Source organism: Oncorhynchus mykiss, chromosome 6 (genome assembly GCF_013265735.2).
Source record: "Oncorhynchus mykiss isolate Arlee chromosome 6, USDA_OmykA_1.1, whole genome shotgun sequence".
Classification (NCBI taxonomy): Eukaryota; Metazoa; Chordata; class Actinopteri; order Salmoniformes; family Salmonidae; genus Oncorhynchus; species Oncorhynchus mykiss.
In genome coordinates this window covers 48,480,416-48,506,307 of record NC_048570.1, presented here as the reverse complement: position 1 = coordinate 48,506,307, position 25,892 = coordinate 48,480,416, and the positions used below count along the sequence as shown (strand labels likewise).

Below are 25,892 nucleotides of genomic sequence, written 5' to 3'. Positions count from 1 at the left end.
CCCTGCTGGACTGTGAGAGCTGAGGGTTACCATACCTTCGGCGGCGAAGTTGGCTTAAGGCTCTCCGGAGCTCTCTGAGCTCCAGTCTGAGCTGTGTGCGCTGATCCTGGTGCCTGAGCACATCCCTCTCCACATGGGCCTGCCTCTCCTCCTCCCCTGGGCCCTGGCTGCCACGTTGCTGTTCCTCCACCAGCTGCTCCAGCCTGGCCAGCTCCCTCTCCTGACGGACGGACAGACGAACGGATACACACACTTTTATGGCTTACATGCTGACCACACCGCCCCCGTCTCGTGAGCATGGCGTTGCAAGGCCATTGGTTCTATTTTGACGTTTGACACGCTGCAAGTCCCACCTCTCCCATCTCCTGATTGGTTTTTAGGAGCATATACCCACATGAGTGATTGAAAGATGAACAGAGGTCCACACTTCAGTCCAGTTGGTGGTGGGAATGCACCTTAAAGTTGGTTGCCAACCACCTTATAAAGTCCAAAGAAGAAGAAGCCTGAAGGTGGAGAGATTACTAGAAACAAACTCATTTTACCCTTTTATCTGTGGATTAATTGTCGGAGGTGAGGACCTTGTGCATTTCAGGTAAAATAACAACCCAATGTTTATATCCCAGGACAAAATAGCTAGCAACAGCAAGCTACCTAGCTAAATCGGTTCCATTTCCTTCCATGTCAAATTATCCTGGTATGGTTACTGGCTCAATGTCCAATGACATAGGTAATAGCTGTTTCGCCTTAGATTGTGCCCGCTAATTGTGATACTTTTCCTGTCGCAAATTTAGCCAATTTCTCATCGTAAGGAATCAGTGATATTTAAACGCCGGTATCTATTACAAAGTTGTGTAAGACGTCGTCTCCTACGTCTCCCTTCACATAAAAAAAAAGTAATCTCTATGAACCACTATTGATATAACCGAGGCCATACACCGCTATGTGAAAGTTTCCTGTCCCACTGCTTTCTGGAGTGTTTGCTGCTGCTGTTTTGACAAAGATGCAAATGCTTGCATCGCAGCATCCCCTCGAATGCAGCGGGTGCAGTCGTCTCCATTACCACTCTACACTCATTCTTCCAACGGCCCCACATCTAAAACAGGGATATATCCCCCTACAATTTTTTCCTTCTTGTTTATTTGTCTTACCCTGGCCATTAAAACCACTGTTAGTGACTTTCACTGTGGCAGTATTAACCCCTTTGCATGACTGCGAAGTGAGCGGAGTTCTATTCCACTCTCAAAGCATCCTGCTCTATATCATCCACTACCAACGCAATTGCCGTTTTGATCACAGGTTTCAAACCTGCCATCAAAGCTGATGTACAAATTCTATCAATGTTCTCACGTACCCAGTCTTTTTGCAGCGGAGTACATCTACTCATTTTGGTTTTATCGGTTATACTCTTCTGTTGATAAAACGGCATCAAAACATTTGTATATTGAACTTGGTATTTCTCATTGATGTCATTGTGCCAGACCACAACAGCATCTCTGAGTTCTTTATTTGATTGGAATTTTCAGTCAGCAGGGAAATGCTGACCAATTTTATCCAGTTTGCAAATTTTTCCCATATTTGAGGCGAATAGATGGAATGCTTGTTCGCCTCTTTCAGCACTTCTATAGCTTTACTAAACTTCTCTCCCTCTAGCCATGCTTACAGGGAGAATCGGGGCCGTCTGTCACCATTTCAATAGTTATTATTATTCCGAAAACTCTCCCGACGATGTCCAGCGTGTTTAGAGCTTCTTCACTCCCGGCTCTAATACACACCTTCTATTAACCATTTTCCAAGGTAGCGCTACTCACTTCACAGGATAATAGTTATGGTATTTGTTCCTATTAATTGGTCACGTCACCTAATACCTTGTATTAGAACCAATACTATAGCGTCTGCAAATGTATTACTGGAGAATACTGGTGACCCGTCTTATTCCAGTGTTATGCCACATCACCAAAGTTATTCAAAGTTGTCTTCCTATTTCCACATAATCTGTTACGGTTCCCCGCACCAATAGGGCATAAACCAACCTCTCTCCTTATTGCTACTGCTAATATACTCAAATCATGTTCAAACAACATTTCAATATATTTTTCCTTTTCTAACCATGGATGAGGCTCTAATCCAGACACTTTATCCATCCACTGGCACTATACAGCTTCATAAAATGGCATAGCAGTCAGACGTCCTTTGTCCTATATTTACATCTTTCTTCGCATATCTTTCATATATTTTCTTTTCCAAAAACTCTTCAAAACACTCTCTTGCAACCACCAATTTAGCCTCACCAATTAAAAAAAAAGTATTATTTACCTCAAATCTGAAATCCACAATAGAAGCTAGCCTGAAGCTAACCAGAAGCTAACCAGAAGCTAGCCAAAAGCTAGCTAAAAGCTAGCCAGAAGCTAACCAGGAACTAGCCAGAAGCTAGCCAGTTTACTGGCTAACATTAGTATTTAGCTACCACGGTTGATGGTCATCAGCTATCCTTTAGCTCGAAAAGCTATCACCAGTTTTGGACAACGCGACTCGGACCAGTATATACACCGGACCTATTTTTCTCTCTATTTCCCCGGATTTCAACCGAAAGCTCTGAACATTTACACCTGGATCTCGCAGCTAGCTAGCTGCTATCCGTGTGACTATTGGCTTACGTCGGTCCCGGAGCAAACTTCAATTATTCCGGAGCTAGCCAGCTGAAGAGTTCCATCAACCACTCCTGGGCTACAATCATCTATCGGGACCTGTTTTACTGCCGGTGCAGAGCCCCACCGGACCTTCACGACTGTACTACCGACGTTATCTGCACGAGGGAGTTATCCAACTGGCTCCTCCGTCGCAACATTACCTTAACGGCCAACTGCGGCCTGCTAATCGTTAGCTGTCTTATCGGCTGCTATCTGAATAGGTCTCTCGGACAATTTTTCTTGGGTCACTATAACTATATCTATTTTGCCAATTGGATTGATCACCTCTACCACACGGTACCCCACTAATCTACTAACGGAAATGCATGAAGTGGCTAAAAACAGAACACCGTCCTACGCTAGCTTGCTACCGATGGCCCGGCTAGCTGTCTGAATCGCCGTTACCCCAACCAACCTCACTACTAACTGGACCCTTATAATCACTCGACTAAGCATGCCTCTCTTTAATGTCAATATGCCTTGTCCATTGCTGTTCTGGTTAGTGTTTATTGGCTTATTTCACTGTAGAGCCTCTAGCCCTGCTCATTATACCTTATCCAACCTTTCAGTTCCACCACCCACATGCGATGACATCACCAGGTTTCAATGATGTTTCTAGAGACAATATCTCTCTCATCATCACTCAATACCTAGGTTTACCTCCACTGTATTCACATCCTACCATACCTTTGTCTGTACATTATGCCTTGAAGCTATTTTATCGCCCCCAGAAACCTCCTTTTACTCTCTGTTCCGGACGTTCTAAACGACCAATTCTCATAGCTTTTAACCGTACCCTTATCCTACTCCTCCTCTGGTGATATAGAGGTGAATCCAGGCACTGCAGTGCCTAGCTTCACTCCTATTCCCGAGGCGCTCTCTTTTGATGACTTCTGTAAGCGTAATAGCCTTGGTTTCATGCATGTTAACATTAGAAGCTTCCTCCCAAAGCTTGTTTTATTCACTGCTTTAGCACACTCTGCCAACCCGGATGTTCTAGCCATGTCTGAATCCTGGCTTAGGAAGACGACCAAAAATTCTGAAATCTCCATTCCGACCTACAACATTTTCAAACAAGATAGAACAGCCAAAGGGGGTGGTGTTGCAATCTACTGCAGAGATAGCCTACAGAGTTCTGTGTTACTACCCAAACAATTTGAACTTTTTAAAAATCCACCTCTCTAAAAACAAGTCTCTCACTGCTGCCACCTGCTATAGACCACCCTCTGCCCCCAGATGTGCTCTGGACACCATATGTGAACTGATTGCCCCCCATCTATCTTCAGAGCTCGTGCTCCTAGGCGACCTAAACTGGAACATGCTTAACACCCCAGCCATCCTACAATCTAAGCTTGATGCCCTCAATCTCACACAAATTATCAATGAACTTACCAGGTACCACCCCAAAACTGTAAACACGGGCACCCTCATAGATATCATCCTAACCAACTTGCCCTCTAAATACACCTCTGCTGTTTTCAACCAACATCTCAGCAATCACTGCCTCATTGCCTGCATCCGTAATGGGTCAGCGGTCAAACGACCTCCACTCATCACTGTCAAACGCTCCCTGAAACACTTCAGCGAGCAGGACTTTCTAATCGACCTGGCCGGGGTATCCTAGAAGGACATTGACCTCATCCCGTCAGTAGATGCCTGGTTATTTTTTTTAAATGCCTTCCTCACCATCTTAAAAAAGCACGCCCCATTCAAGAAATTTAGAACCAGGAACAGGTATAGCCCCTGGTTCTCTCCAGACCTGACTACCTGACTGCCCTTAACATCCTATGGCGTTCTGCATTAGCATCAAACAGCCCCCGTGATATGCAACTTTTCAGGGAAGCTAGAAACCAATACACACAGGCAGTTAGAAAAGCCAAGGCTAGCTTTTTCAAGCAGAAATGTGCTTCCTGCAACACAAACTCAAAAAAGTTCTGGGACACTGTAAAGTCCTTGGAGAATAAGAACACCTCCTCCCAGCTGCCCACTGCACTGAGGAGAAGAAACACTGTCACTACCGATAAATCCACTATAATTGAGAATTTCAATAAGCATTTTTCTACGACTGGCCATGCTTTCCACCTGGCTACCCCTACCCAGGTCAACAGCACTGCACCCCCTAAAGCAACTCGCCCAAGCCTTCCCCATTTCTCCTTCTCCCAAATCCAGTCAGCTGATGTTCTGAAAGAGCTGCAAAATCTGGACCCCTACAAATCAGCCGGGATAAACAATCTGGACCCTTTCTTTCCAAAATTATCTGCCGAAATTGTTGCAACCCCTATTACTAGCCTGTTCAACCTCTCTTTTGTGTCATCTGAGATTCCCAAAGATTGAAAAGCAGCTGCGGTCATCCCCCTCTTCAAGGGGGGGACACTCTTGACCCAAACTGCTACAGACCTATATCTATCCTACCCTGCCTTTCTAAGGTCTTCGAAAGCCAAGTCAACAAACAGATTACCGACCATTTCGAATCCCACCATACCTTCTCCACTATGCAATCTGGTTTCAGAGCTGGTCATGGGTGCACCTCAGCCACGCTCAAGGTCCTAAACGATATCTTAACCGCCATCGATAAGAAACATTACTGTGCAGCCGTATTCATTGACCTGGCCAAGGCTTTCGACTCTGTCAATCACCACATCCTCATCGGCAGACTCGATAGCCTTGGTTTCTCAAATGATTGCCTCGCCTGGTTCACCAACTATTTCTCTGATAGAGTTCAGTGTGTCAAATCGGAGGGCCTGTTGTCCGGGCCTCTGGCAGTCTCTATGGGGGTGCCACAGGGTTCTATTTTTGGACCGACTCTCGTCTCTGCATAAATCAATGATGTCGCTCTTGCTGCTGGTGAGTCTCTGATCCACCTCTACGCAGACGACACCATTCTGTATACTTCTGGCCCTTCTTTGGACTCTGTGTTGACAACCCTCCAGATGTGCTTCAATGCAAGTAAGACTAAATGCATGCTCTTCAACCGATCACTGCCTGCACCTGCCCGCCCGCCCGTCCAACATCACTACTCTGGACGGTTCTGTCTTAGAATATGTGGACAAATACAAATACCTAGGTGTCTGGTTAGACTGTAAACTCTCCTTACAGACTCACATCAAACATCTCCAATCCAAAGTTAAATCTAGAATTGGCTTCCTATTTCACAACAAAGCCTCCTTCACTCATGCTGCCAAACATACCCTTGTAAAACTGACCACCTGTACATAGCCCATCTATAATTTAGCCCAAACAACTACCTCTCCCCCTACTGTATTTATTTATTTATTTAGCTCCTTTGCACCCCCATTATTTCTATCTCTACTTTGCACATTCTTCCACTGCAAATCTACCATTCCAGTGTTTATTATTATTTATTTTTTTACTTGCTATATTGTATTTACTTCGCCACCATGGCCTTTTTTTGCCTTTACCTCCCTTCTCACCTCATTTGCTCACATTGTATATAGACACATTTTTCTACTGTATTATTAACTGTATGTTTGTTTTATTCCATCTGTAACTCTGTGTTGTTGTTCGTGTTGAACTGCTTTGCTTTATCTTGGCCAGGTCGCAATTGTACATGAGAACTTGTTCTCAACTTGCCTACCTGGTTAAATAAAATAAATAAATAAAATACTGCCTCACGGCCACTGCAGCTGAGACATTCACCCTCCTTACAGGTCTGGCTGATCAACCACTACACTAGGGATTTACCATCCATAGGACCACCCTGTTCAGGACTTACCCTCTCTACAAGATTTACCCTCCACAGGAACACTCCTGCTCGGGACTTACCCTCCACAGGGACTCTCCTACTCGGGACTTACCCTTTACCATCAAGCTACAACTGGTCGTAATACAATGGGACTACTGAATAAGCTCAGGCTTTCTAGGTCTGTATCCTATAATTGGTTCAGCCTACGACTCTCATCTCCCCAAGATGTCAGAATTAGTGATAACAGGTGTAGGAACTGTGCCTACCTTGTTTCTGGTGCCGGCTCCTGTTCCCTGATTCAGACTCTCTAGTTCGACTGTAAATCGTGGTGAACCCTGCTCGCAGTGCCAACTGTTAGGTTCTAAATTAACTTAAAACTCACAGACGATTAGTAAAGTTCAACCAAGTTTATTCACCCATTGGGTCATACAGCTACATAAGACAAAGACATGGTTTGTTAATGTTGACTACTGTAGCTGGAAACTGTACATTTTTTATGGAATATCTACATAGCCCAATATCAGCAACCATCACTCCTGTGTTCCAATGGCAGGTTGTGTTAATTAATCCAAGTTTATCATTTTAAAAGGCTAATTGATAATAGATACCCTTTTGCAATTATGCTAGCACAGCCGAAAACTGTTGTCCTGGTTAAAGAAGCAATAAAACTGGCCTTCTTTAGACTAGTTGAGTATCTTGAGCGTCAGCATTTGTGGGTTCGATTACAGGCTCAAAATGGCCAGAAACAAAGTACTTTCTTCTGAAACTCGTCAGTCTATTCTTGTTCTGAGAAATGAAGGCTATTCCATGTGAGAAATTGCCAAGAAACTGAAGATCTCGTACAACGCTGTGTACTACTCCCTTCACAGAACAGTGCAAACGGTCTCTAACCAGAATAGAAAGAGGAGTGGGAGGCCCCTGTGCACAACTGAGCAAGAGGACAAGTACATTAGTGTCTAGTTTGAGAAACAGACAAGTTCAACTGGCAGCTTCATTAAATAGTACCCGCAAAACACCAGTCTCAACGTCAACAGTGAAGAGGCGACTCCGGGATGCTGACCTTCTAGGCAGAGTTCCTCTGTCTAGTGTCTGTGATTTTCCAACCAGAGAGGAGTCACAAAAAGCACAAATAGAGATCAAATGAATCACTAACCTTCGATATTCTTCATCAGATGACACTCCCGGGACAACATGTTCACAATAAATGTATGTTTTGTTTGATCAAGTTCATATTTATATCCAAAAACCTCTATTTACATTTGGCTTTGCCTCCAAAACATCCCGTGAATTTGCACAGAGCCACATCCATTTACAGAAATACTCATAATAAACATTGATAAAAGTTACAAGTGTTATTCACAGAAATAAAGATATACTTCTCCTTAAATGCAACCGCTGTGTCAGATTTAAAAAAAACTTTACGGAAAAAGCAAACCATGCAATAATCTGAGTACGGCGCTCAGAGCCCAGCACAACCCAAAAGTATATACGCCATGTTGGAGTCAACAGAAGTCAGAAATAGCATTATAAATATTCACTTACCTTTGATGGTCTTCATCAGAATACACTCCCAGGAATCCCAGTTCCACAAATGTTTGATTTGTACGATAAAGTCCATCATTTATGTCCAAATAACTCCTTTTGGTTCGCGCGTTCAATACACAATCTAAACTCACAACGCGCGGGCAGGTCCAGGCAAAAGTTCAGACGGAAAGTCATATTACAGTTCGTAGAAACATGTTAAACGATGTATAGAATCAATCATTGATGTTTTTATCATAAATCTTCAATAATGTTCCAACCGGAGAATATCTTTGTCTGTAGAAATACAATGGAATGCGAGGTAACTTTCACATGAACGCGCCTCACGAGCTCGTGGCTCTCTGCCAGACCTCTGACTCATTCCCCTCTCATTCCCCCCTCCTTTACAGTAGAAGCATCAAACAAGGTTCTAAAGACTGTTGACATCCAGTGGAAGCCTTAGGGAGTGCAACATGACCAATATCCCACTGTATATTCAATAGGGAATGAGTTGAAAAACAACCAACCTCAGATTTCCCACTTCCTGGTTGGATTTTCTCTCAGGTTTTCGCCTGCCATATGAGTTCTGTTATACTCACAGACATCATTCAAACAGTTTTAGAAACTTCCGAGTGTTTTCTATCCAAATATACTAATAATATGCATATATTAGCAACTGGGACTGAGTAGCAGGCAGTTTACTCTGGGCACGCTTTTCATCCAGACGTGAAAATGCTGCCCCCTAGCCCAAACAGGTTAACAATATTTAAAGTTTCGGAGTCAGAACCCATCAATGCTTTTCAACCTGTCCCCAAATTAATATAGTTGGTTCAGAGTTTGTTTTGATATTTCAACCTGCGTGTCCTGATCACGTCTGGTGTGGGTGGACAAAATCAACATGCAAACGAGCGGTGTGGTCAGCATGTTAGAGAGCTCCGGGGTCAGTAGAGCACAGTGTTGTGGAGCACTCAGATACAGATACAATTCATTCTGACATGTGGCTAGAGTAAGGAATGGCGTCTCTGGGACGTTCAGCATGTTGTAACCTTCTGAAAGCCACCCATGTTGGAGCCAGAGAAAAAAGGCATCTGTAAGTCAAGGGCATCATTTTAGTTAATGCATTTTCAATATCATCTTAATTCACCCTCTAGTGGTCATATCGTAGATTAGCCCGGTGTTTTCCAATCCTGGTCCTGGGGACCCAAAAAGGGTGCAACTGTTAGATTTTGAGTAATTCAAATCATCTAAGGCTTGATGATGAGCTGGTTAGATGAATCAAGTGTGTTAGTGCTAGGGCTAAAAGCGGAAATCTTTGGGTCCCCACGACCAGGATTGGGAAACACTGGATTAGTCCATTCAAGCCATTAGGAATCATCCTCTCATCCATGTCACCCACCATCTCCTTGTGCCCCGGCATGTTGCAGTGGAGCACCCCGGTGGGGAAGCTGACTCCGAGCAAGGGCCCAGAGAGGCTGCTGGGGCCATAGACCAGGTGGGCCCCCTGTGGTGGAGACCCGTAGATGACCGTCCCGGGACTGACTGCCAGGCTGGCCGCAGGGGGGGCATAGATCACAGAGCCAGGGGGCAGGGGCGAACCGTCGGGCAGCATGGTGTAGATGGCCGAGCCAGGGGGATGGCTGAATTGATCCCCAGTCCCCATCCCAGAGGAGCTGCAGTCTACCACATCGCTCTCACCACCACTGTCCCTCGCCTCACCTGAGGGGTCAAGCACGCACAGACACATACACACACACACCAATGCGTTGCTGTGTTGATTCTCACGGTTTGCTGTATCGTAGTGTAACGACAGAGGTCTCAGAGGAAACTTGCAATGTGCCTATACATACCTCTTCCTTTGTAAGTGTGTGAGGATGTGTGCACCGGAGGGGAGTAGACCCAGTATCCCCCTCCAGGCTGGGGACCTCTATCCCTGCTGACCCCCCTGCGCCTGCTGCTGCGGTGCCCCCTGTCAGGCGAGGTAGGATACTGCGACCCTAGACCTGAATCCTGAGTGCCCTGAGAACCTAAACTGTGAGCCTGACGGAACAAGGAGAAACAGACAATAAAACTATAGTATATTAGTCCTGAACAATATCAGCCTTAAGCCTAATTCATACCAAATGCAATATAAGAACTACAAATAGCCATGCAAAAACGGCGATCCTGCGTAATTGTGTAGGAAAAATACGCAAAGGTGTACAGCCCCGCAATTATAAACTTGACACAAGTAAGCAGGATCACCATTTTGCGGTCTTGCGTTGCATATGTACAGTATAACTTAGGCTTTACACATACTACATAGAAAACACTTAAAACACAACTCCTCTGGCACCAAATGACCGATCTGCACGAAACTTGATACATGGCATCTATGGACCAATATCTCCCAATGCAACAATTTCTAGGCTAGTATGTCAAACATACTGACCGATAAACATCCATGTGGGCATGGTCTGGCACATAAATTCATACAGATCAGACACCGATATTTGAATTGTACCAAAACTTGGTGTACATATTTCAAACACTGTCAACACTCAACATATGCAAGCACATTCAGATCGACCACACGGTGGCGCTGCAACAGGCACATGTTTTTATCTCTTGAGTTTGGCTGCATGGTGGCACTGTTAGACAGGAAAAAGCGTTAATGCAAGCACATTGGCCCATGTTCTTTTATCGAGACTCTTGGAAAATGTTGCATTTAATTCTTTAGAGTCTAAGATGTTGGGGGGAGAGGGGTGCTAAACTGACATGGAATTTTTAAAGAATGTCATATGTCGTATGGATCATTTTACTATTTGATTGTGAATATTAGGACCCCTTTAGGTATAAAATATATACTTTTGGGGGGGATAAAATATTGATTTTGGCCTTTACTACTATAGCCAAGCCAATAGCCCACATTCAATAACACATTCATAAATGTGAAAGGACAGTCAAAAACATGTATAATAAGAAACAAGGTTTTGAAGTGTCTGTCCTAAATCTAGGAGATAAGAAGAAAAACACTCAGGAAGAAAAACGGCTATTCGGTTATTTCAGTCACACCCGTTGCTGACATGTGTATAAAATCGATCACACAGCCATGCAATCTCCATAGACGAACATTGTCAGTAAAATGGCCATACTGAAGAACTCGGTGACAACATGAGTTCTCAACATGGCACCGTCATAGGATGCCACCTTTCCAAGAAGTCAGTTGGTCAAATTTCTGCCCTGCTAGAGCTGCCCTGGTCAACTGTAAGTGCTGTTATTGTGAAGGGGAAACGTCTAGGAGCAGCAACGGCTCAGAAGCGAAGTGGTAGGCCACAAGCTCACAGAACAGGGCCGTCGAGAGCTGAAGTGCGTAAAAATGGTCTGTCCTCGGTTGCAAAGCTCACTACCGAATTCCAAACTACATCTGGAAGCAACGTCAGAACAAGAACTGTTTGTCGGGAGCTTCATGAAATGGGTTCATGAAATGGGTTTCCATGGCCGAGCAGCCGCACACAAGCCTAAAATCATCACGTGCAATGCCAAGCGTCGGCTGGAGTGTTGTAAAGCTCGCCGCCATTGGACTTTGGAGCAGTGGAAAAGCGTTCTCTGGAGTGATGAATCACGCTTCAGATCTGGCAGGCCGACGGACAAATGTGGGTTTGGCGGATGAAAGGAGAACGCTACCTGCCTAAATGCATAGTGCAACTGGAAAGTTTGGTGGAGGAGGAATAATGGTCTGTAGCTGTTTTTCATGGGTCAGGCTAGGCCTTCTGTGCTTCCAACTTAGTGGAAACAGTTTGGGGAAGGTCTGGCCTGTTTCAGCATGACAATGCCCCGGTCATGACTCTCCTGTGAAGATCTGAAAAATCAGGTTACAATGGGTCCGCTCTAAGTTGGCTGTTTTATGACGCTCGTAAATACCAGAAGGAACTCTAACTCCCATACAATGAAAGGTAAGTTAAAAATCCCTTCGTTACAACAGAGAGGGATTTTGTAGGTTGTGACATCCAAGAATGGATAACGAAACAGTATTTCTGTAATCCAAACAGTTGGAAGGATCCGTGGGTACTTAAAGAACAATTATGTCAGATCAGTTGTTGTTTTGGGATCTCAATAAGGACGATATAACATAACTATCTCTGAATGTATATATTTCCCAGTGGTCAGATTTACATCCAACTGTTGTGGAATTTATATAATTAAATATGAAACTATTTGTGAGATGCTGAAATGTGATCTTGGCCTTCAAAATTATAAAATGGTTTTTCATGTGAAGTTTATCCAGTCAGTAACCACGCCCAAATGAGCACAAACATTATGCCAAACGTAATGGAACGCCCTTTATCCCCAAGTGTTTAAAAAGGACTCGCTGAAGAATTAACATATTAGACCAAAACACGCAGGATTGCTGCCATTCAGTATGCAGCTGTTTAAGTACTCTTAGTCTAGTAAACTCGACCGAGAACCACCAGGTGGTACTCTGAAAGAACCATTATAAAGCACATTTCCCTATCAAACGACCATTGGTACGTCTTACATATCCACTATAACAGAGCCCGCTGAGCAATCTACAACTACGAAAGACTTTGATCTCTGGTGGACAAGTCAGAGACTTTGTCCAATTACTCCCCAGACGGACCGGCGATTTCAACAGAGACACAACAAGACATACACACGTAAATATGTACATTGCAATTATTTTCTAATGAGCGGCCGTTCATGTGCAATGTAATCACATTTCCATGAGCATAGTTATCAGCTGTATGTAAGATAGTGAAGTCCTTTGTCTCTTCTCCCGCTCTTTCTTGCATGCTCCTCCCTTCTCATTTTTGTAACAAGCCATCATATCGGGTTAGTCCACTAGGGACTTTTCAATGCCTTGTGTAGTAATCAACCTGTAAACTATCCTGTTTGTGTGTTTATGTAATTCTGTGTGATTATTTAGTTAGAAAAATACAATTTGTATATCGCTGATTCATAATTTATGGTAGGGTTTATGCTAGGGTTCATGCAGATTTGAAGTTGATGTTCAGAATGAGACTGAAGGTAAATAAGAATTAATGAATTGACTGGTGTAAGAGATCTTTATCTTTAAGAGATAATCGGAAAACAGTAACTCATTATATAAACTTTTTCCGTGGTGCCCCAGATTACTACTTAATGAATTGTTATATGGTTAATTTAACAGCATAATAATTAAACGTAGTTCATTGATTTTATAAAATAACATTCAAACACATTAATGACAGCAAAGACATGACACCGCCGTGTACAATGCAAAGTCCATACAAAAATGGTTTGTCGAGATAGGTGTGGAAGAACTTGACTGGCCTGCACAGAGCCCTGACGTCAACTCCATTTAACACCTTTGGGATGAATTGGAACCCTGAATGCGAGCCAGGCTTAATCGCCCAACATCAGTGCCCGACCTCACTAATGCTCTTGTGGCTGAATGTAAGCAAGTCCACATACTTTTGGTCATGTTGTGTACTTAACCCCTTTTTTTGGGTAGTCACAAAACTACCTTCAAACTTCCAATATATTTTTTAAAACCGCTACTGGTTACCTTCAGACGTGTCCCGTGACACTTGTTGGGGTCGAATGGGCAAAACAGAGAACACCATCAGTTTGTAGTCCAAACGGTTCAGACACTACAAACAGAAGTTGGCAAATAGACCGTACCGACTTCAGACAAGTCCCCCTGACACTTTGTAGAGGAAGGAGGTGATCACCGTGTTCGTCTCCCCTCTCATAACAGTTTGTACGCCAAACAATTTGGATGCTACAGACGTTTACACGAGAAGACAGATTTTTGGGATGTCTCATGGTCTGACAAACACCGCTCTAGCTCTGCAACCTTTCACCACAGATGCGGAAGTGCGACATTGGCCGATTCGGTGGACTGAGACCCATCCACTACATCCAACTCTCTTAAACTGACAGATTTTGATGGGGATTATTTTATTATGTTACTTAGATTGACACACTGGTGCGTCAATTGACTCTAGGGGGTTAAAGATGTGTATCCAGTTCAGTTCAGGTGAAGAAGATGTTTAAAGTAGTCAATATCATGTCCAAAATATATCAAAGGCATATTGCATGATCTGGTTGATTTTGAGTTATTTTACTTGCCTAGTGTGGTAAGGAGTACAGAAGTAGCTCATCCTAAGGCAATGTGTCCAAATAGTCCTGATGGTGGCACAGTGGGCCCACAGCTTGAACCCCAGCATTGCAGCTTTCATCTTAATGGTAACATTCTACTTGAGATCCTGTGTCACCCTGCATCCCACTGCTGGCATGCCTCTGAAGCTAAGCAGGGTTAGTCCTGGTCGGTCCCTGGATGGGAGACCAGATGCTGCTGGAAGTGGTGTTGGAGGGCCAGTAGGAGGCACTCTTTCCTCCCCCCCCCCAAAAAAAATATCCCAATGTCCCAGGGCAGTGATTCGGAACATGTGTAGGATGCAGCCTTCGGATGGGACGTTAAAACGTGTGTCCTGACTCTCTCGTCACTAAAGATCCCATGGCACTTATCGTAAGAGTACGGGTGTTAACCATGGTATCCTTGCTAAATTCCAAATCTAGCCCTCATACTCTGTCAACTCATACGGTCATAACCATGCCATAACACCTGTCATAACCTGTTATGACATATATTGCATTATTTTATGGTTGGTTACGACACCTACACGAGTGTCTAAACCCACAAAACCTACCACACAAGGCAGAGCATTTCATTACACTATAAACATACTGTTGACACGTAGGCTATGTTATATATATTTTTGAAATAGACCATATTAAATTGTCATTGTAATTTCACTCACATTGATGTCAGACACACATCTACCCCAGTGCTCTGTTGCTGATAACTGGGATGAATGCAAGAGCATATTTCAGGAGCAGGACAAGACACACTCTTTTTGACTGAATGACTGATATAAGGGCATGTCGGTGATGGATCATATAAGCCATATTTAGGCCTAATTGGTCATAACGTGTATTTTCTTAGTCCAAGTGACACAGGATGGTCTTAATGCTTGTGTATTTTCTACAAGTTACTTAAAATATGAGGAAAACAAACATGGCTGTACATAATTAATTACAGCATCAACAAAGGATTTATAAGAAACAAACTTTCAAACGAAACTAAACTTCTTGGCACTCTTATGTAGGTATCATAACCTGTCATAAAATAGCGCAATATCTGTCACAACAGGTGTAAATATATGGGTCATGACAGTTTTATGACATTATGATATGGTTATGATCGTGTCATAACGTTGTTTTTTTGTTATTTTGATGTTTCGGTGGTATAGCATATCTTTTGTCGAATCAGGATTTCGTGGAGGTGGTTTCCTTCCCCAGAAGGAAACCGAATAAGTTTGCTTGATTTGGTTCTGGGTTCTTCTGAGTTTGCAGCCAGGTAGCAGTCCTATCCACACTCTGACAATCCCATAAAGCATAACCATCAACTACTGAAACAGTCACAGGGAGGTTGGTAGGTGGTGGTGGTTCCTTACATTTGTGGATGATGGGACATAGTACCAGTGGCCCCTGGTCCTGTGAGGGTCTCTGAGGCTGGATAAGACCTGTTTCTGCTGGACCAGGTTTTCCCTGAGAGCACACACCTCCCCCATAAGCTCCTCCAGGTTCCCGCTGTTCTCTGTGGAGTCAAAGTCACATTGGGGTTATCAACAAAACAACAAAGTTGATTATAGTGCAATAAAGTATATTTAAAAAAATATTGATGTAGGCATCGAATCTTTAGAAAGAAATACAGGGTTAGGCCTAATAGGTGAATTGGGGTGTTTTTACAGTGTTAAGACTAGGGCTAAAACAAACTATTCAGCCGACTAACTCTCTCTAGCCAGAGCGAGCTGCTCCCGCAGTTGCTTAGTCTGGGCCTCTTGTCTGGTCAAGGCCCATTTCAGTCGATCCAGCACCTGCTGTTGGATGCTGTTGTCTGAAATACCCCCCAGGCTATTTTGGTCCATCAAATGCATCTAATGGAAAGAAAACTTCAAATCTTACTCAGGTGAGCACAGATATTGTTAAATAAGAGTACATCTCTACTCATGTACAACACGGTGTGAGTTCCAAATAGCACCCTACTTTTGACTAGAGCGCTATGTGCCCTGGTCAAAGGTAGTGTACTATATAGGGAATATGGTGCCATTTGGGATGCAGATTGTTTCTGTAGGAGTTGTAGTCTTAGCTTTTTTTAATACCCTGTATTTCAGTAGCTTTTTCAGTAGCTTTTGCAGCAGCTGGATCTCAGCCTCGGCTTTGGTCAGGTTCTGAGTGATCTCGGCTGCTAGAACCCTAGACCCCTCCAGCTCCTCCGCATCCTGCATTAACACAACACATCACAAATAGATTGACTCGATCTTAATGAGTCTTTCCTCGATTCCTCTCATCTTAACTCCTGGCCTCCTTCTCAATCGTATTGAATAAGGTCCGAGAGGAGGATTTTGAGATGGAGGAAAGAAGAGAGGGAGAAATTGAGAACAGATTCATTGAAAAAGAGCTATTCTCTTTAGTCTAACACAGTCTCTCTACACACAGACAGCACCGCAAAAGTATAGGACGACAAAAAGGAGAGAGAGAGTTATTTAATCTATGGTGATTTACCATTTGGGACACAGTAGTACCATTTGGGACACAGGCTATAGGTGTTTATGAAGAGACACCCACCTCATCCCTCTCCAGGTTGATTTGCTCCACGATGGTGTGTAAGGAGCGGAGCTGCTCTTTGGTGGCTCTCAACTGCTGGGCGGACATCTTGTCTGCCGTTGTGAAGGCGCTTCTTAGCTCCAGCAGCTCCAAGTCCAGAGACTGCAGCTGCTGCTGGGTGTGGCACTCGCCCACTTCCATCTGGGGGAGACAAGAACCTACAGTCAGTCAGTGAGTGAGTCAGTCAATTTATCCGTCCATCTATCTGTCCATCTATATTCATTCATTCAGCAATCCTGTCAACTTAACTCATTTACAATTATGATGTGATACATTCCCACAATGGTTTCTAAACAGTAGCTCTAGTGGTACATGTTGTTTTCTCTGTGTGTGTTATACTTATGCACTAGTGGGCAGAAGACTCGTAGATCCTTTAGGCATTGGAAGTAATGACCTGTTTGTCTTGTTCCTCCAGCTCAGCGAGCAAAAGCTCTTGCTCGTCCTCAGCCTCCTGGAGCCGCTGGCCCGTCAGTTTCTGGAGTTCTCGTGCCTCCTGCAGTTCCTCCTGGAGCTGGAGTATCTCCTCCTCACCGAGTTTCTTTGCTGCCTGCTTGTGGGTGGGACAAGCCATGAACAACAGGGAACAAGTAAAACAGCTTCCCTCCTCCCAGGGGGCGAAGTTTTCCCTTGGTAAAGATCTTATATCAGCTTCCTCTTCCCAATCCTAAACTTAAGCAATAAGGTAAAATGCGAAACTGACCCAACCTCACCATACACCCTACCAGTGCCCTATGGAGGTGGTGGGAAAAGAAGAGACTCACCGTGGCCTGTGCTGCAGCCTGGCAGGCTGCCTTGTGTTGCTCTCGGAGGGAGGCCAGCTCCTGACTGAGTCGAGCCTGGCCCTGCTGGGCTTGGTCCCGGTCTGTTTGGGCAGCAGACACCACTCCCAGCACCTCACGCTGCAGCCGCTCCAAGTTGCGGCCCACCATGCCACCTTCACTGCGCACCCTGCTAACATGAGAGAGAGTAGTACTGCAGGTGATGAGTTCAACACTTGGCCACTCTCTGAACCATGTGTTTTTTTTCTAATTATTTTTCTTTTTAAATAACCCCTCCACCACCCCCCTCTTCGGAGGACAAATATCTTAGTTTTTTTATAGCTTTTTTGCCACATATACATTTTACATACTAGAGGTCGACCGATTAATCGGAATGGACGATTAATTATGGCCGATTTCAAGTGTTCATAACAATCTGTATTTTTGGACACCGATTTGACAATATTTTTGACACACCTTTATTCAACTAGGCAAGTCAGTTAAGAACACATTCTTATTTTCAATGATGGCCTAGGAATGGTGGGTTAACTGCCTTGTTCAGGGGCAGAACGACAGATTTTTACCTTGTCAGCTCGGGGATTCGTTTTAGCAACCTTCCGGTTACTAGTCCAACTCTCTAACCACCTGCCTTACATCGCACTCCACGAGGAGCCTGCATGGCAGGCTGACTACCTGTTTACACGAGGGCAGCAAGAAGTCAAGGTAAGTTGCTAGCTAGCATTAAACTTATCTTATAAAAATCAATCTTAACATAATCACTAGTTAACTACACATGGTTGATGATGTTACTAGTTTATCTCGCGTGTGCGGCGTTGCATATAATTTCTCATTGAATCACAGCTTACCTCAACAAATGGGTGATGATTTAACAAGAGCATTTGCAAAAAAAAGCACTGTCATTGCACCAATGTACCTAACCATAAACATCAATGCCTTTCTTTAAAATCAATACACAAGTATATATTTTTAAACCTGCATATGTAGTTAATATTGCCTGTTAACATTAATTTCTTATAACTAGGGAAATTGTCACTTCTCTTGCATTCCGTGCAAGCAGTCAGGGTATATGCAACAGTTTGGGCCGCCAGGCTCATTGCGAACTGTGTGAAGTCCATTTATTCCTAACAAAGGCCGTAATTAATTTTCCAGAATTGTACATAATTATGACATAACATTGAAGGTTGTACAATGTAACAGCAATATTTAGACTTATGGATACCACCCGTTAGATAAAATACGGAACGGTTCCGTATTTCACTGGTAGAATAAACATTTTATTTTTGAAATTATAGTTTCCGGATTTGACCATATTAATGACCTAAGGCTTGTATTTCTGTGTTATTATGTTATAATTATTTCTATGATTTGATATTTGAGCAGCAGCAGAATCGTAAGCATTCATTTAAACAGCACTTTCGTGCATCGGCAAGCAGATCTTCGCAAGCTCTGCTTCAAGCATTGCCTGTTTATGACTTCAAGCCTATCAACTCCCGAGATTAGGATGGTGTAACCGATGTGAAATGGCTAGCTAGTTAGTGGGGTGCGCGCTAATAGCATTTCAAACATCACTCGCTCTGAGACTTGGAGTAGTTGTTCCCCTTGCACTGCAAGGGCAGCGGCTTTTGTGGAGCGATGGGTAACGATGCTTCGAGGGTAGCTGTTGTCGATGTGTTCCTGGTTCGAGCCCAGGTAGGGGCGAGGAGAGGGACAGAAGCTATACTGTTACACTGGCAATACTAAAGTGCCTATAATAACATCCAATAGTCAAAGGTATATGAAATACAAATGGTATAGAGAGAAATAGTCCTATAATTCCTATAATAACCTCAACCTAAAACTTCTTACCTGGGAATATTGAAGACTCATGTTAAAAGGAACCACCAGCTTTCATATGTTCTCATGTTCTGAGCAAGGAACTTAAACGTTAGCTTTCTTACATGGCACATATTGCACTTTTACTTACTTCTCCAACACTTTGTTTTTGCATTATTTAAACCAAATTGAACATGTTTCATTATTTATTTGAGGCTAAATTGATTTGATTGATGTATTATATTAAAATAATTGTTCATTCAGTATTGTTGTAATTGTCATTATGACAAATAAATACATAAAAAACAAAATCGGCTGATTAATCGGTAGCGGCTTTTTCTGGTCCTCCAATAATCGGCATCGCCGTTGAAAAATCATGATCGGTCGACCTCTATTACATACATCTTACTTTTATATAAAGCAGTCACATAACGATAATACATTACCAAACATAAGCTCTTTAATCCCAACCCTCAGCCACTCTCAGTCCATCCCACCTATTATCAAAAAGCACCCTCGTTTGGTTCCCATGTGCATTATATTTTTCAAATGTGCTGTGATGTTTTACAAAATGTTTTAACCTTTCTAATCGTATATTATCCACAGATTGTGAGCTAAACCTTTCCTATGAGTTATTATATTATTTATTGACTGACTATGGCTTTCCAAATCGCCCAACACTGCTATTTGTAAAGTTGATTTTAATTACATGTTGTGATTTTTTTAACCATTCCTGAACCTGTGACCAGAAACAAGCTACATAGAATCAAAATAATTGATTCTATTATTGCCCCTGTCTCTTTGCAGCAAAATCTACAGAGCTGAGATTGATGTTGAATGTGCTGACAACAAAATCACACAAAAATTATTAATGGAAATCAAATTTATCAACCCATAGAGGTCTGGATTTGGAGTCACACTCAAAATTAAAGTGGAAAAGCACACTACAGGCTGATCCAACTTTGATGTAATGTCCTTAAAACAAGTCAAAATGAGGCTCAGTAGTGTGTGTGGCCTCCACGTGCTTGTATGACCTCCCTACAATGCCTGGGCATGCTCCTGATGAGGTGGCGGATGGTCTCCTGAGGGATCTCCTCCCAGACCTGGACTAAAGCATCCGCCAACTCCTGGACAGTCTGTGGTGCAACGTGGCGTTGGTGGATGGAGCGAGACATGATGTCCCAGATGTGCTCAAGTGTATTCAGGTCTACGGAACGGGCGGGCCAGTCCATAGCATCAATGCCTTCCTCTTGCAGGAACTGCTGACACACTCCAGGCACATGAGGTCTAGCATTGTCTTGCATTAGGAGGAACCCAGGGCCAACCGCACCAGCATATGGTCTCACAAGGGGTCTGAGGGTCTCATCTCGGTACCTAATGGCAGTCAGGCTACCTCTGGCGAGCACATGGAGGGCTGTGCGGCCCCCCAAAGAAATGCCACCCCACACCATGACTGACCCACCGCCAAACCGGTCATGCTGGAGGATGTTGCAGGCAGCAGAACGTTCTCCATGGCGTCTCCAGACGGTCACATGTACTCAGTGTGAACCTGCTTTCATCTGTGAAGAGCACAGGGCGCCAGTGGCGAATTTGCCAATCTTGGTGTTCTCTGGCAAATGCCAAACGTCCTGCTGTAAGCAAAACCCCCACCTGTGGACGTCGGGCCCTCATACCACCCTCATGGAGTCTGTTTCTGACCGTTTGAGCAGACACATGCACATTTTTGGCCTGCTGGAGGTCATATTGCAGGGCTCTGGCAGTGCTCCTCCTGCTCCTCCTTGCACAAAGGCGGAGGTAGCGGTCCTGCTGCTGGGTTGTTGCCCTCCTACGGCCTCCTCCACGTCTCCTGATGTACTGGCCTGTCTCCTGGTAGCGCCTCCATGCTCTGGACACTACGCTGACAGACACAGCAAACCTTCTTGCCACAGCTCGCATTGATGTTCCATCCTGGATGAGCTGCACTACCTGAGCCACTTGTGTGGGTTGTAGACTCCGTCTCATGCTACCACTAGAGTGAAAGCACCACCAGCATTCAAAAGTGACCAAAACATCAGCCAGGAAGCATAGGAACTGAGAAGTGGTCTGTGGTTATCACCTGCAGAACCACTCCTTTATTGGGGGCGTCTTGCTAATTGCCTATAATTTCCACCTGTTGTCTATTCCATTTGCACAACAGCATGTAAAATTTATTGTCAATCAGTGTTGCTTTCTAAGTGGACAGTTTGATTTCACAGAAGTGTGATTGACTTGGAGTTACATTGTGTTGTTTAAGTGTTCCCTTTATTTTTTTGAGCAGTGTATGTATGTATGTATGTATGTATGTATGTATGTATGTATGTATGTATGTATGTATGTATGTATGTATGTATGTATATATATATATATATATATATATATATATATATATATATATATATATATATATATATATATATCTCATTCTGTTAGTGGCAAGAACGGTATATCATAATTTTTTTTAAAGAAGTCTTGAATCAAGTGTAGTTTTTTGTACCAGTTCATAAACCATGTGCCATGGAATTGGTACATCGAAAAGCTCCTCCCATTTATTTTGCAACCTGTATGACGCAGCTGTCAACATTTTTCTCCTCAGATGAAACTGCTATATTTTGCTATTTATGCAAGTTCCCTACCTTCTCCATTTTCCACTTGCCTCCTCCATTTTTGTGTAAGTACTGCAATCAGTTGGTTGTAAAGTTTGGATTTAGCAGATATTCCCATATATTTTCGATAACTGCATATGTGACATAACTCCTCCATTTCTATTCATAATATCATTAACAAATATAATACCATTTTTGAAAAACTTTTTTTTTCATAAAGATTTTTTATTTTGATTAAATCAGTATATTTGAATTTAACCATAACATTTGTTCTATCTTTTCTGGAGGATAAAACTGAAATTGTAACCAGCTTTGTATGGCTTGTTTAAGAAAGGGCGATACTTCAAACAAAATTTCATTTTCCACGAGTCGGAAATGAGAAATCTGTATAAAGGCAATTTCTGAACAAAGGATGAGCATTTCTTAATAATCTACTGGAGAACAATTTTGGGTTTAAGTATAATTTATCTATGAGTGAAGCTTTTAGTGAGAGGTTTAAAACTTTCATAATCATTTTAGCCTCCCAAACTCATTCATTATATAAATAGGCACGTTTCATTTTGGTCTGGCTTAGCATTCCAAATAAAATGAAATATTTTTTAGATTTACATTTTTATGATTTAAAAAACTAGTTATCTGGAGTAGGCAGTGCCATTAGTAAGTGATAGGACCAAAATGTTAATCAATGTGATTTTTCACCTCTCCATGGTTGCAGAATCCTATCTATTTTTGCTAAATTTCTATTGAAATTAATTGTGGTAAATTCATTTTTTTTAAATTGCGATGTGAATACCAAGTATGCATAAACCATGTGTTTGTCCCAATCATAGAGGTGGAATGAGGGCCCATAACCTATCTTTACCATTATAACTTATTTGACAACATGACGCCACTGAGGGCTATCTCCCTTACTTAGGCTTTGTGGCAAGTCCTCTACCCAACTATACGGTCCCAATCTCACTGGGGGTGAACAGTGGGAGACTCCCTCACCTGATGTGGCCAGGCTGCCCTGAGGTGATGGTCCTTATCATCTGCTCAAGATGCCTCTGCACCTCCTGTGGGCATAGCAATGTTTCCCTGGCCTGCTCTAGAGAACTCTGCAGAGCACCCACACACTCCTCCAGACTGGCCTTGTCCTCCTGTAGAGCAGTGAGCTGTTCCAGGAGCTCCTCACTCTGCTGCTCCCTCTCTGCAACTAGCTGCAGTCGGGCCTGGGCATTGTCCTTGGACTGCCTTTCCTTGTCCAGCGCCGCCTGCAGGGCAGCGTGCTCCAACTGGCTAAGCCTGCACATTCGCCCCAGCTCCTCCTTTAGCTGGCCCGCCTCAGTGTGGCACTCCTGCAGCTGGCTCTCTAGCTCCGCTTCGTAGGCGCTGATCTGACCCTGCGTCCGCCGCAGCTCAGCGTTCTCCCTCCTCAGCGCGTCCAGCTCCTGCTGCTGCTGTGCTTTCTCTGTATCAGTGGTGGTGGCGATTGTCTCCAGCAGGCGGCGCTGCTCCTGGCTCTCATCCAGGTAGCGCTGCAGGGCTTCCATCTCCCTCTGCAGGTGGTGGCAGTCTGCCTGGGCTCGCCGGGCCTGCTCCTTCACCCCGCTCAGGTACTCCTGCAGGCCAGAGATTATATCCTCCAGGTCCCTCTTCAGAGCCTCGTTGGCTGCTATCTGACCTGTGGTGGGGGGCAGTGCCATTGGTTGGTTACACATTGTGGTTAATTAAGGACAATGGTGGGGAGACTCGTGACCGTGTCAGTGAGTCTAAATAGCAATTATGCTCTCCAGGTATTTAGAAGGATCACAGCAAGGCCTGGTAGGTTTAATGTGAGTTTGGAAGAGCTCTGCATAATAATGGGGGGTTAGCGTTCTGAAACAAGGAAGCTATTGTGTCTAACTCAAGGTATCTCTATTAGCGGGACTTTTGGAGGGGAACTGTCTGGGATATATGCAGATATGTTAAAGCTGTAGCTTCGCACATGATGTCACATTTTCCTGGGAAGAAACAAATAGGGTCAATGGCGTAATGATAAAATGTATGCACAACTGCTATGAACATACCATACTAAGGACCAATTTAGTAGATGTTCTGAGTTTTTGACCCCAAGATCAACTGTTCTAGTTGTTCCGGCTCTGATCTTGTCCCATCTTAATAGGGTCAGGTGCAGCAAAGAAAGACCTAGCAAAGCTGCAGCTGGCTCAAAACAAAGTAGCTCACCCTGCCCTTAACCGCACACAGAACTAACATCAACAACATGCATGATAGTGTTTCATGGTTAAGGAGAAATTGACTACTTCTCTTCTAGTCTTTTTAAGAAACATTTGTGTGTTGAAAATGTCTAACCACTTTCTAATCTATTTGCGTACACTTCAAACATACATAGTGAGCTCCAAAAGTATTGGGAGAATGAAACATTTATGTTGTTTTGGCTCTGTACCGCTGCATTTTGGGTTTGAAACGATACAATGACTGAGGGGACCAATTAAAGTAGTCAAATGTTGTATTTGGTCCACAATTCCTACCACGCAATGATTACATCAAGCTTGTGACTCTACAAATTTGTTGGAGGTATTTGCTGTTCGTTTTGGTTGTGTTTCAGATTATTTTTGCCCAATAGAAATGAAAATAATGTAATGTTTAATTTTGGAGTCACTTTTATTGTAAATAAGAATAGAACATGTTTCTAAGCACTTATACATTAATGTGGATGCTACCATGATTATAGATAGTCCTGAATGAATCGTGAATAATGATGAGTGAGAAAGTTACAGACGAACAAGACATGCTAACCTCTTACCATTACAATAACAGGGGAGGTTAGCATTTTTTGGGGGGGATGATATTTCTCACTCATCATTATTCACGATTCATTCTGAACTATCGATAATCATAGTAGCATCCACATAAATGTAGAAGTGTTTAGAAACATTCTATTCTCCTTTACAATAAAACAAAGAGAAAAAAAAGAGTTTGTCAAGTCACAAGCTTGATGTACAGTAATCATTGCGTGCTAGGAAAATGTCACCAAATAATACACTTTTGACTCCTTTAATACACATAAAGGAATTTGTCCCAATACTTTCGGTCCTCTAAAATGGGGGGGACTATGTACAAAAACTGCTGTAATACCCTCAAATTAAAACTGACAGTCTGCACTTTTCACTGTATCATTTCAAAATCTAAGTAAGAGTACAGAGCCAAAACAAGAAAACATTGGTCACTGTCCCAATATTTTGAGCTCAACAGACTATGGGTTAAATTCACTGTGCCCAAACCAAAAACAGATTTATTGCGTCGCTCAGCTATATAAAGAGCCATGTCATCATGAAATGCTCTGCCACCAGAGGTTACTCAGGCAAAAGCTAAATTAGCTTTAAAAACATTTTGTATCACAGTGCCTCTGAATATGTACAGTTGAAGTCGGAAGTTTTACATACACCTTAGCCAAGTACATTTAAACTCCGTTTTTCATAATTCCTGACATTTAGTAAAAATTCCCTGTCTTAGGTCAGTTAGGATCACCACTTTATTTTAAGAATGTGAAATGTCAGAGAGAATGTAGAGAGAATGATTTATTTCAGCTTTCATCACATTCCCAGTGGATCAGAAGTTTACATACACTCAATTAGTATTTGGGAGCATTGCCTTTAAATTGTTTAACATGGGTCAAATGTTTCAGGTAGCCTTCCACAAGCTTCCCACAATAAGTTGGGTGAATTTTGGCCCATTCCTCCTGACAGAGCTGGTGTCACTGAGTGAGGTTTGTAGGCCTCCTTGCTCGCACACGCTTTTTCAGTTCTGCCCACAAATTTTCTATGGGATTGAGGTCAGGCCTTTGTGATGGCCACTCCAACACCTTGACTTTCTTGTCCTTTAGCCATTTTGCCACAACTTTGGAAGTATGCTTGGGGTCATTGTCCATTTGGAAGACCCATTTGCAACCAAGCTTTAACTTCCTGACTGATATCTTGAGATGTTTCTTCAATATATATGCACACAATTTTCTTTCCTCATGATGTCATTTATTTTGTGAAGTGCACCAGTCCCTCCTGCAGCAAAGCACCCCCAC

General features: G+C 43.2%; 1 protein-coding gene across 3 annotated transcripts in view; it reads right to left on the bottom strand.

Annotated features, from left to right (window-relative positions):
* The window catches only part of cntrl (centriolin), a 108,986-nt gene that overhangs the window by 22,451 nt on the left and 60,643 nt on the right, over positions 1 to 25,892 (bottom strand). For 2 of the 3 annotated variants that reach the window (XM_036980324.1, XM_036980323.1), the window contains exons 13-22: positions 22,826 to 23,498; positions 17,385 to 17,574; positions 17,018 to 17,173; positions 16,585 to 16,764; positions 16,119 to 16,238; positions 15,749 to 15,893; positions 15,411 to 15,553; positions 9,759 to 9,948; positions 9,308 to 9,627; positions 36 to 220 (exon numbers count right to left, since the gene is read on the bottom strand). In XM_036980324.1, coding sequence (XP_036836219.1) covers positions 36 to 220; positions 9,308 to 9,627; positions 9,759 to 9,948; positions 15,411 to 15,553; positions 15,749 to 15,893; positions 16,119 to 16,238; positions 16,585 to 16,764; positions 17,018 to 17,173; positions 17,385 to 17,574; positions 22,826 to 23,498 — 2,302 coding nt within the window. The remainder of the gene's footprint in view (positions 1 to 35; positions 221 to 9,307; positions 9,628 to 9,758; positions 9,949 to 15,410; positions 15,554 to 15,748; positions 15,894 to 16,118; positions 16,239 to 16,584; positions 16,765 to 17,017; positions 17,174 to 17,384; positions 17,575 to 22,825; positions 23,499 to 25,892) is intronic. The other variant, XM_036980322.1, reaches the window with a different exon arrangement.